Source organism: Panthera leo, chromosome D3 (genome assembly GCF_018350215.1).
Source record: "Panthera leo isolate Ple1 chromosome D3, P.leo_Ple1_pat1.1, whole genome shotgun sequence".
NCBI lineage: Eukaryota > Metazoa > Chordata > Mammalia > Carnivora > Felidae > Panthera > Panthera leo.
The window spans coordinates 46,776,875-46,789,936 of record NC_056690.1 but is presented as its reverse complement, the minus strand read 5'-3'; the positions used below and the strand labels follow the sequence as shown (position 1 = coordinate 46,789,936).

The window sequence follows — 13,062 nt, the reverse complement described above, 5'->3', positions numbered from 1 at the left end:
AGGATTCATGAGAGTCAAGAACAGTGTCCTCTCTCTAGAAAGTCAGCTTATAAACACCACCAAAGACACAGTTCTCGGCATTGCGTTAAAAGGCATAAGGCGTGGCATCGTGTCAACCAACCAATTTACCTGAAGTTTCCTTTAAAGGCTTTGATTGTCGTTTACTTACTTTCAACACTATATTATCTACCAAAGCATTGCAATACAGCTACTCACGTAGCTAAAGGGGCCTTCATGTCCTTACTTTCGCTTGCATACATCAGTGAAGAAAGCCCTTGCAGGCGGTCTCCAGGAAAACCCAGCAGGTTGATGATTTTGAGCAGGTTGGGGGGCACCATGGATATGCAAAGGTGAAAAAGGCCATATCCAAAGCTAACAGCACCTTTCAGTCTGTTTAGAGACTCCTCAGACACCCCTTCAGCCACAATGTGATTATCATTTGCAGCATCAGAAGTCAAGGGCTCTTCAGTTAGCTTCTTCTGATACAGCTCCTGGAGGGCATTGATGTCCAGATAGCATTTATTGTAAATCTTCCAGGCTTTCCTAAGGATCCACCCACCTTTTATATAGGCTATAGAGAAGGGGAGAAAAGCATTAAAAGAAGTAAATAAGCATTCAAAATAATTTTCCTTTATTAATAAAGGAGATTGAAGAAGGACCTGAAATTCAAGCAAAAATTTAAAAAACAATAAAAATGATCATCTCTCATTGCACCTTGTTCTCTTCACAGGGCTTCAATTCCTTATTTGTCTGATTTCCCTTACTACACTGGATGACCACTGAACAAGAACCATGTATTTTTTTTGTTCACCGTCCTATCAGGCCCCTCTCTCACACACGAGCTGGGACGTGGTATATTATGCACACTGAATGAAAGAATAAATGCATTAACGCCAGCATGCAAGCGTCACTTGAATCTGACTTTTGTTCTGTATGTTCTGTGAAACATGAATCTCCACATGTTTCTGAACTACCAAGCACTTTGCTGATAAACCTCTCTTATAACGCCTACGTTTGTCTACCCTGTGCTTCTTTCCTCCTAAAGAGCAAGTTTTAAGTTGAATTCACTGCTAAAAGTACACCAAGCATGGCAACTCGCCAAAACTAAAACAAGCAAACAAAAAGGATTAATTTATACTTACTGGGTGAACAAACGGCCAGTTCATTAACGTGTAAGTCATCAGTGTTCAATGCAGAAATGCAAAGAATCCCCCATTCATCTCTACCTAATGCCTGCTGTGTGGGCCTTAACCACTCACTCCTCACTAGGAGGGCATTATTTGGTCTAGGACTAAGACGCTCCACCCACTGCCCAGCCTAGATCTAGACCAATCCAGTGAAGGAAGGTGGCAAAAAAGAAGCTACTTCATAGAGGAGGTGAAGAGATGTTATTTTTAAAGGCATTTTCATTATTTCCTGTTGGGCTCATTTTTAACATACTTCTCACAGTCGCTACCCAGTTCCATGCCCAGCTGACCCCTCTCAGACAAGCCCACAGGTCCTGCCTCACCCTCTCCTTCTGTGAACATTTACACCTTCTGATGAGGAAAGGAAGGAGCAGTCGACTTCTCGGTGCTTATCTGAGTGTATCTTCACCATATACACTTCTTCTGTAAGGAATTTTCTCCAGAAAAGAGTTTAATCACTCAGCACTGTTACCAATATGGCACTGATAATCTGACCCCAATGCACAAATGGAAGACAACATGAACTGCCCCAGGCTTTCAGGCCCTTTAGAATAGCAGAAAAAGAAGTTTGTCAACATTATTTTTAAATTACAAAAAATACGGAACATAAAAGCTGATTTACAAAGTCTAATCCCTGCATTGAAAGTGATCGAAGAACATATGGTACATACAGAAAAGAGTTACGGGAGCAGGCCTACTGCTATCCTTTGAGAGGCCTGTTTACAAGACTGACCTTTGGCTAGGGTCTATGAAATTGACTTGGGAGAGTTCCCAGCATTCCTAGAACTGGTAAGAGTGGCTCACTGTGCCTACCCTGCTTATACAAAGAGTATGTTTCATGCTGAACACCTGCTTTCCCCTGGGAGTCTGGAATTTGGCTATGTGCAAGGCAGATTGTATCTATACATGGTCAGCCCCCAACAAAAACTCTGGGTGCTGTGTCTCTAACAAGCTTCCCAGCTGATAACAAAACTCATTGCCCAGAGATTTAAGCATGCAACTCCACTGGGAGAAAATTTTGGTCACTTTAGCCCAATTTTTCCTGGATTCCATCCCATCCATCTTTTCCCTTTGCTCTTTTGCTTTGTATCCTTTGCTGTAACAAATCATAGCCATGAGCATGATCACATACTGAGTCCTGGCAAATCACTGCACCTGATGGTCTTAAGGACCCCCAATTCATGTAATCAAGCTGATATTTAATCAAACTAGTATTTTACTTAAATGTATCAAGTTTCTGATAAATGATGACCATATCTCCTAAGGGATCACAATTGAAAACACAACCATAGGACAAGTTCCAAGTTCTGGATTTGTTCATGTCTTGTAGACTAAGTCCACTGAAAAGAATATCGTTAAGATAGGATGAACAAGCAAAACAAAAGGTTGTTTTTTTTTTTAAAAGAGAACGATTTTTATAACTTTATAAAAGTAATACATGTTTGAAACAACTTTCATTTAGTTCAAATGAACAAAAACATTTACTGAGCAAATACTACATTTCAGGCACAGTTCTAGGACAACCAAAGAGAAAGAAGATACAGATGGCACCTTTAAGAGGAGGCACACTGACGTTTCTGTGAATGGAAGTACTGTAGGAAAACAAAAGGTCTGAGAAAACCCTTAAACTTCTAGGGTAACACACCCACAAACAATATGACACTCAGTTATGATCCAAAATGCCAAAGGTTGAACAGAAAAATGGGAAAAGAAGGAAACATATATTCTTAAGAACACAAAAGTCAATTGGGATAGAATAAATATTGGCTGCTACAGATTTAAATTTTTTTTTTTAACGTTTATTTATTTTTCAGACAGAGAGAGACACAGCATGAACAGGGGAGGGGCAGAGAGAGAGGGTGACACAGAATCGGAAGCAGGCTCCAGGCTCTGAGCCATCAGCCCAGAGCCCGACGCGGGGCTCGAACCCGCAGACCGCAAGATCGTGACCTGAGCCGAAGTCGGACGCTTAACTGACTGAGCCACCCAGGCGCCCCATTGGCTACAGATTTAAAATATGAAAAAAGAGGGGCACCTGAGGGGCTCAGTCAGTTGAGCATACGGCTTTGGCTCTCAGTTCATGATCTCACGGTTTGTGAGACTGAGCCCTATATCAGGCTCGCTGCTGTCAGCACAGAGCCCGCTTGGGATCCTCTAGTTCCCTCTCTCTGCCCCTTCTCTGCTTGTGGAAAAAAAGAAAACTTGCAAAACCCTAAAAATATTAACTAGCTATTAAGTTCCCATTTCATGCCTAAGACTGTGCTTGGCAACGGAAGGATACAAAAGAACCATAAGCCATAATCTCAGCTCTCCAACTGTCCATTATAAAACTGAAAAATAAATGAAAAAAAATAAGTGTGTAACATTAAGACTATCTCTCTACATATATGTTTGTATATACACTCCACTGGGCTATACATAGAAAAATGAAAACAAATAATGTTGAGTTGATGGGTGAATTATTCTTTTTTATTTCCTTTTTGTCACTAAAGTTTTCTATGCAGCAAATATATAAACGAGTTAGTGCGGAATAAGTATTGCGGGATTCCAGTAGAAAACTTTACTGCCTCCTACCTCTGGGCCTAACTGGAAATTTTATGGACCAAGTTTCATTCCATTTTATCCTGTATTTCCAGGCTGCTGGAGCTTCATTCAGGAAGCACAGCTTCCATCCAGGGAACGCCAGCATTCCAGGAAACAGCTACAGGAGTGTGAATATGACAGAGCAGGTGGACAGGCTGTTCAGAGGCAGAGTGAAACGGGGGACACAGGGAGGGTGTGCTCAGCTTGGCGGGGTGGGGTCCCCTGACATCCAGCTGAGGAATGGTCACCTGCACCAGGAGAAGCAGGCAATTTCTAAGATTGGGGTTGAGGGGACTACCACTGTAAGGAAACACATTGTAGCAATCCAGATCTCAAGTGAAGAATCATAGCAAAGGAGGGGTAGCAATGGAAACAAATGGCAAAACCCATCAATGCCAACTGCACAGACTCAGTTAAAAACTGACAAGGGTAAAAACCCTATTTTTATAAAAGAATAATGTAATTCCACAGGTCTTTAATCTCTTACCTAAGAGAGGAGTTTAGGTGCCAATGTTTAAAAGCACATGTTAAAATCTGTAGTAACAAGCTTTAAAGCTTCTAATTTGAGCCAAGTAAATAGAACCCAAAGTTTTTACTAAGTCAAAGGCCATAATTTGTGCAAAACAAAGTTCATATGTACACAGAGAAAGATACGATTTTTGCTACTTTCTAAGCTCAATGTGGTAGGGAAACAGGTTCCCCAGGACTCTCACCCTACTTCCCTGTCCCAAATGCTGTGACCAAAACATCTGAGCACAGCCAGATGCCGTCAACCACAGAACAAAGGCTGAGTGAGGATCAGGCAGAGCCGGCCCTGTGTTCCATGCAGCTCCTGCAGGAAGCACCCTCAGTTGCCTTGATGGTGTAGCAAGGCAGCTCATGAGCGCACGTTTTCCCAGCAGGCAGAGAAACAGTATTCACGAGCCCCACACCCTACACAGCCTTCCATATGGCTCCTTGAAAGGTCAAATATAAATCATTCAGCTATCGCTATCTATGCTTTTGACGGAAGGCAAAGAGAGCAAGAAAACCACAGACCATTTGCCCTCCCCCTTGAAGGCCAGCCTCAATCAGCTGGGAGATGCAGGGGAGAGAGGAAACTCTGTTCCCATTAATGGAAAGCCTTAACTCTATCCAGGTGGTGTGGGGGGGGGGGGGTGCGAGAAATGGGAGTCCTTCCCAGGAAAGGGCTAGAGTCTTCTGGAGAGTGAAAATACCAAGTTATACTAATTGATGTTGGGATAAGTTTTAGATTTTTCAGCAGGAGACTGTATCCGGTGGGATCTCCTACCATAGCATTCTGTTTGTTCACTTGCCCCAGATGAGGCTGGTCAACCCTATAATGAAAGGTCACTTCAGGCTAACCCTTTTTTGTGACCCACATAACACACTTTGGAAGAACAACGGTTTTGTTTTCACTTCTAAAGGACACACTTTTCCAATCTCAACTCTTCTTGGGACTCCATATCCTGCACCTCTTTCCTGAATGGCATCACCCCTCCTCCATCCCTTCCTTTAATTCACATTATTATACACCCACCATTTGCTAGGCAACAGTGCCACGTCAGGTGCCAAGGACAGAGAGAAGAAAACAAACTTCCATTGATCTTCCAAGGAAGAGTTTCTGAGCTGTTCACACCCTGTTCACCCAATCTGTGACTAACTTACATGTCTAGCAAGTAAAGTATCATCCTGAATGAATTATAACTGATTCACTCCTCTTTCTCCCCTACTAAACCATCCAGCTCCCTCAGGGCAAGAGCTACTTCCTACTCATCTCTAGAGCCCCAGCACTTACCACCCCACAGTATGGAATGCATAGTAGGTACTCATAGTTGGTAAGGGGGAGGGGGAAGACAGCAGGTAGACATAGTTGCTGCCCTCAAGGAGATTACAGTCAAATACGTGCACAGGCATGTAAATAAAAATTTGTACCGCCATATGATGAACACTCTGACTATGCACGGGATACATGTGGAACAACAAAGGGCAGATGATGGAATCCGTGAGGAAGGAGAACATGAAGGAGGCTGACCTGGAACGTACCTGGATAGGCAAGAGAAAAAGAAAGGGGCTGCGAGCATCTGAACTGAGGGTGGTATACAGGAAGGCAAGAGGCAGCAAAAGGCATTAAGGGAAGCGCACGAAGCCCTGCTTAACGACACGTGGTGCTGGGAAGGCAAGGAGGCTGGGAAGGCAAGGAGGCTGGGAAGGCAAGGAGGCTGGGAAGGCAAGGAGGCTGGGAAGGCAAGGAGGCTGAGAAGGCAAGGAGGCTGAGAAGGCAAGGAGGCTGAGAAGGCAAGGAGGCTGAGAAGGCAAGGAGGCTGAGAAGGCAAGGAGGCTGAGAAGGCAAGGAGGCTGAGAAGGCAAGGAGGCTGAGAAGGCAAGGAGGCTGAGAAGGCAAGGAGGCTGAGAAGGCAAGGAGGCTGAGAAGGCAAGGAGGCTGAGAAGGACGTAGGTTTATAAGTGCCTCCTTAAGAAGCAATTTGGGTTTTACTTCATAGGTGATGCAGAATGGCTGAGTGTTTAAAGCACAGGTGTAACAAATTTTAGACAGATGGCTACAATGGCAGCACAGAGAACGTGGCCTGGAGAAGCATGTCAGTTAACAGCAGACTGTCACATGACTCCAGGAGCTAGCACCTCAGGGTGTAAGAGTGAGGGAGCATGGGCATAGAGGAGAAGGCCATGAGAAACCCAAATTTCTGTGCCTCTCGAGACACAAGTCACCAAACTAAGGTGATGGCAAAATGGTGAGAAGACTAGGAATTCAGGTATGAAACAAGCAACCACTGGCTCAGGCCCTGGCCCTGTTGTCACTAAAAAGCTGTGTCAACTGTTCAGCCTTCTCTAAATCATCAGCCTCCACCATCTCACCTGTGAAGTAAAGGCAGAACCCTCATCTGAGGAAAATTTATTGGGCATATGATATGCCAAGAATACAACAACGAGTATGACATAGGACCTACCCTCAAGTCCAAAAGGAAGTAAACGAAACAAAATAAGATGGCAAATACCATCTTTTAAATATAGCTTCTTTTTGTTATAAAAGTAGCTAACATACGCATATGGGGTAGGGGGAAGCTAGCAAGCAAGCAGCCCTGGATAAGAGTTAATGAAAAAGATATTTAAAAAATAGTATATAAAATGAAGAGAGATGATGGGGCAGTTCATTATAAAGAAGTTCAAATGAGAGAAGGCACAAGAGCTCTTTTTAAATTTTAAGTTTTTTTTTAAATTTATTTTGAGAGAGACAGAGATGGTGTGAGGAGGGGAGGGGCAGAGAGAGAAGAAAGAACCCACAAGATCTTGACCTGAGGGGAAAACAAGAGTCAGACGCTTAACTGACTAAGCCACCCAGGCACTCCAAGAGTTCTTTTAAAAGAATTTAAAAATTCACAAACTCAAAACATTCACAGACTCATCCCTACCTGGAGCTCAGGTGAGTGAGTGCGCACCCTCCCCCCCCAGTTCTGCGCCACCCACTCAGGGTGGGGGAGGAGCACTTATCTCCAAAAAGATGGCTTTTCCCCAAGAAAATTATCCATCAAAAATGTTTTCTAAGGGGCACCTGGGTGGCTCAGTCGGTTAAGCGTCCGACTTCGGCTCAGGTCATGATTTCACGGTCTGAGGGTTCGAGCCCCTCGTCGGGCTCTGTGCTGACAGCTCAGAGCCTGGAGCCTGCTTCAGATTATGTGTCTCCCTCTCTCTCTGACCCTCCCCTGTTCATGCTCTGTCTGTCTCAAAAATAAATAAACATTAAAAAAAAATTAAAAATGTTTTCTAAGAAATGTATTCCAACAAAGTAGGTTTTTTGTAGTTTAATAACCCAGTGTGTTTCAGGAAAGGCTAAGGAAGAGCATTTTTGGTTGTTTGCTTGACAAATACTAAGATGTTCATAAAGCAAAAGACCACTATACACATTTATGTCTATCAATTTTATTTCAATATCAGCATCTGTTCAATAAATTATATGGAAAAACCAAGAGCACTGTTAAAAATCTATGATAAATAGGATTAAATATTAATTGATTAAAACCAACTTATCAGGAGAATGGGTAAAGGCTAAGAAGGTAATTTGTGAAAGAAATAGTTTATTAATAAAATATAGGGGCGCCTCGGTGGTTCAGTCAGTTGCGCGTCTGACTCCAGCTCAGGTCATGAGCTCACGGTTCATGGGTTCAAGCCCCATATCAGGCTCTGTGCTGACCGCTTGCTCAGAGCCTGGAGGCTGCTTCAGATGCTGTGTCTCCTTCTATCTCTGCCCCTCCCCCACTCACACTCTATCTCACTCTCTCAAAAATAAATGTAAAAAGAAATTTTCATAAAAAAATAAAATATAAGAATAGGTTTGACCTAATAAAAAAGGCAAAGCAGAGAACACCTGAATGTCCAAAAGGAATAGGTTAAATAAATCATGGCACATTCATATGAAAAACTGTTATTATTTAATATAATATTTTGAAACTGAGTTACAGGGAAAATACGTAAAATACAATCTAATAAGGAAAAGTAGGATATAAAGCACTATAGATTCCATTTTGTAAAAGAGATATAAAACATAGAACATTAGCAGTAAAGTGTAATTTCTCCCAGTGGTAAGGTATGTAGTGACTTGCTTTCTTCTTTCCCCTTCTATACTTTGAATTTTCTATAACATGTTTAGTAATTATTTTGTTTATTTATTTTTGAGAGCGAGAAAGAGACAGCATGCACGCATGAATGGGGAGGGGCAGAGAGAGGGAGAGGGAGAATCCCAAGCAGGCTCTGAACTGCCAGCACAGAGCCTGACACAGGGCTCAAACCCACGAACTGTGAGATCAAGACCTGAGCTGAGATCAAGAGTTGGGACACTTAACCGACTGAGCCACCCAGGCACCCCTAGTAATTTTTAACCAGAATGATAATTGTAGAAGCAAACAGCACTACTTGGTGATTCTAAGTTTCAAGAGGGCAGGAAGCATAGCTTGTGCTACTCACGTAACAGTGCTCAGCACATCATACATGCTCAGTAATTACTTACTGACTAGACCAATGAATGAGCAAATGAGGATAGATACACTTACTTTTAAAATTATATATATATATTTATATTATTTATATATATTACATATATATTAATTGTATATAATATATATATTTATATATACTTTCAGACTTAAAGAGTTGTAAGAACATAAAGAATTCCCAGATGCCCCCTACCCTGACTCCTCAAACACTGTACTACATTTGATTTCTCCTTCTCTCTCAAAAGATATTTTCTCAATGGCTAATGGCTAAAATAAGCTCCCTTAAGAAGTCCTTGAGTGTCAGAAAAAAGGAGTACAAGATCACAGAAAATGCCAGAGCTCCTATCTTGACCCAAGAAGTTGGACCATTCTGCTGCTCTTAATATATACATTAATGTAGAACTTCAGAGAGGGGAGTGTATATTGATGTCTCAGAGGTATTTCACATGAGCTTTGAGCCCTCAAACATACAAGTATTACGCAAGTCCTGAGAGGAAGATTAGAGAGAAAAACAGATGATAGTTGAGCCAAAGCAAAAGGCCAAAGTACAAGCATAGAACATATTTTAAAAGAAGGATAAATTCTAGTAAGTCCACATTTTGGAGATCGAAATAAAAGTTAAATTCCACTTCTGACTTGAGCCAAATGGAAATAAAGCATCCTCAAGGATGAGATGGAGGGAGGGAGAGGGAGGGAGAGGGAGGGAGGGAGAGGGAGGGAGAGGGAGGGAGAGGGAGGGAGAGGGAGGGAGAGGGAGGGAGGGGGAGGGAGGGGGAGGGAGGGGGAGGGAGAGAGGGGGAGGGAGGGGGAGGGAGGGGGAGGGAGGGGGAGGGAGGGGGAGGGAGGGGGAGGGAGGGGGAGGGAGGGGGAGGGAGGGGGAGGGAGGGAGAGGGAGGGAGAGGGAGGGAGAGGGAGGGAGAGGGAGGGAGAGGGAGGGAGAGGGAGGGAGAGGGAGGGAGAGGGAGGGAGAGGGAGGGAGAGGGAGGGAGAGGGAGAGAGAGGGAGGGAGAGGGAGGGAGAGGGAGGGAGAGGGAGGGAGAGGGAGGGAGAGGGAGGGAGAGGGAGGGAGAGGGAGGGAGAGGGAGGGAGAGGGAGGGAGAGGGAGGGAGAGGGAGGGAGAGGGAGGGAGAGGGAGGGAGAGAAGGGAGAGGGAGGGAGAGAAGGGAGAGGGAGGGAGAGAAGGGAGAGGGAGGGAGAGAAGGGAGAGGGAGGGAGAGAAGGGAGAGGGAGGGAGAGAAGGGAGAGGGAGGGAGAGAAGGGAGAGGGAGGGAGAGAAGGGAGAGGGAGGGAGAGAAAGACTGATTCTGGCAGTCTAGAAAGAACAGTGTATAACTTATCAGCAACAGACCCTTCTTCATTTAAGGTTTGGAAGGAAATACTTTTCTGATTGTGAGTTTTAGTTAATTTCCCTTTTGAATTTTCATTTTTTTCCAAGTAAATCCTATCTACCAAAGAAGCAAATTTCTCCTGGAAGTATTACAACAATAACCACATAAACAAAAGAATTGGTATCTGTGTTAGACACAGTCTTACAGAAGCTGTTAAAGACTCATTTTGAGTCTATAGCACTCAAGATATCAAAGCTACAGAATCCTGGAAAACTGTTTTGGACAAACTAAGAAATTAGTTTATATTCCTTGGACATATTTGGTACATATTCAGGCCTTCAATAACAATTTCCTAAAAAATATAATTTAAACCAGGTATATTTCACTTTAAAGGTTATTACAATTTGATTCTCACAAAGTATGATCGATCAATCAAACTGGCACTGGTAATTTCTCTATGACAGAATGATCTTGAGACAAGAGGATGAAACATTGACTTCAAGTCTAAAACTACACCTCTAAACACACATTAAACACTTGTGGTTTCAATCTCCTAAGTAAAAATCAGTATCAAGCCCCAAAGAAGCGCCATGGATTTTTAAGGCCTGAAATATGAGGCACTGTAAAAAATAATAATAAATAAAGGGCAAGGCATTACTGATTGTGTCCATTGAATTTTGAAAGCCATTAAAAATAATGCTTCAGCATACCTGACAATTCTTGCTTTACAAACGAGAGCACAGCCAGGTAAACCTGACAGTCAGCTATGATTATCTGCCTCTGAAGCCGATCAACCATGGAGGGGGCGGATTTTCGGACATCGACCTGTTTGGTGGAAAGAAAGGACACACTGATAAATCACACACACACACAAAAAGACTCCAAACAGCTATTACTTGACTATGCAAAATAATTTCACACAGGAACGATGAAACATGGAGCTGAAAGCCAGGACCAGATTTATACTATATTCCCATGAAATCTAGCTCTGTTAACAATACGATGATAAAGAACACTATAACTCATAACTCAAAGGGGCACCTGGGTGGCTCAGTCAGTTAAGCATCCCACTTCAGCTCAGGTCATGACCTCATAGTCTGTGAGTCCGAGCCCCGCGTCAGGCTCTGTGCTGACAGCTTGGAGCCTGGAGCCTGCTTTGGATTCTGTGTCTCCGTCTCTATCTGTCCCTCCCCTGTTTGCACTCTGTCTCTACCTGTCCCTCCCGTGCTTGCACTCTGCCTGTCTCTCAAAAATAAATAAACATTAAAAATTAAGAAAAAAACCATTTAAAAGAACATTATAACTCAAAGACAAACATCCTAAGGGATTAACAATGAAGCTCCTGGGAAACCATGAAGAAAACACAGAAGTTGAGTTTGACCTTTTTTTTTTTTTTTTTAAACAACTGAAGTTCTTACATATCCAAAATAAAAACCACCAAAGGTAGAAAACGTTCCCCCAAATAGCTAACCCCAAAAGCCACTATGCAGCCATCTACCTTCATTCATGTAGGAGGAACATTAGGATTCATTCCTTATGGATTACATTTTAGTTAAGGAGAAAATGGCTTTGAATGAACCACAAACTGAACTCAAAATGCAAGCCATACCTCTAAGGTGACTACCCCAATAAAAGAAGCAAAAAGTAAAACCAAAAACTCCACTTGTTATTAAAATGTTGGTCCTTATTGTAAAGAATGTTTCTAAGTGAAGAAAAATCACCCTGAAATAGAATAATGCATTCTTAACACAAAGTGAACTTGAACGAGATAAGCTAAATTAGCTTTCGTAGGCTGTATCAGTGATAAAAGAAATGATGGGATCTTCGCAAATACAACAATAGCATAACTAGTAGACAAAAAAGAATGAACTGTTTCCCTTTTTTCTAGATTAGCATAATCTATTATGGTCACTATAGTTGCAGATGTAGTCCCAGAACTCATTACTTTGCCTAGGCAAATGTCAGTCTATTGACGCTTCTGTTTCTTTGTAATAACTTCTACTGTGTAGGGTTGTTAGAAGGGCTAATGAGGCACTACACGTGAAAATGCTTTTTAAATTGCAAAAATCCTTTGCAAATGTTAATTACTAACATAGGTGTTAGGCATGGCATTAGATACAGAGGACAGACGTGTAAATAAGCTTATAGTCTAATGAGGGAACACTGCCTTCGTTACCATGTAATGTAGCAAGTGCTCTGAAGGATAAAGTACAGGGTATCATGGGCACAAGTAGGAAACCTACTCAACAGGGCTTCAGGGCTCAGGCAAGAGTCCTTGGAGAACACGATCTAGGAAGAACTCAAGACAGAATAGGAACCAGGTCAAAAGGGAGGAGGATGTTTTAGGCAGAGGAAAAGTCCTCCATCAGCCACTGTAGGGAGTTTGGACCTTATGAATGGCAATAGTGGGGGTGGGGGGGAGGCAGGGGGCAGGGACACTGAAGATGAAGCCAGCAACATGTTATTTGCATTTCAGAGACTATATTCTGGAGAACCAATTCAAGAACAGTGAGAGTTACCGTAGGCAAATGCGGATGGTGACTGACCTAAAGAAATGGCAGGAGTGGGGAGAGAAGTGGATGAACTCAGGACATATTTTAGAAAGAGGCAACAGGACTCAGTCATTTATTACATGCAGGATTTGGAGAAAGAGCAATCAAGGAAACCTCTGGCCCTTCCGCAGCATCAAGAGACTATACTCTTGGCCCATCAGTGGCTTCATCATAGTGGACACCATCATCAAGGGCAGAGGTAAAGCAACCCGGATACGAAGGAGCCAAAGAAAAGACGGGTGGCTTTTGGGGACCATAACCAAAAGACTGGTTTGTGAACTCAACATGTAACACATAGCAGACCCGTGGGCACTCCAGAAATATCAGGGTAGGAGGATGCCTCTCCAAAGACTAGACTTTGGCACTGAAAGGTGAAAACAAAATCAGGAGAAGTGAATTGCAG

General features: G+C 42.9%; 1 protein-coding gene across 1 annotated transcript in view; it reads right to left on the bottom strand.

Moving 5' to 3' along the window:
* The window catches only part of TTC39C (tetratricopeptide repeat domain 39C), a 106,820-nt gene that overhangs the window by 46,044 nt on the left and 47,714 nt on the right, over nucleotides 1-13,062 (bottom strand). The window contains exons 4-5 of the mRNA XM_042909444.1: nucleotides 10,818-10,932; nucleotides 217-571 (exon numbers count right to left, since the gene is read on the bottom strand). Coding sequence (XP_042765378.1) covers nucleotides 217-571; nucleotides 10,818-10,932 — 470 coding nt within the window. The remainder of the gene's footprint in view (nucleotides 1-216; nucleotides 572-10,817; nucleotides 10,933-13,062) is intronic.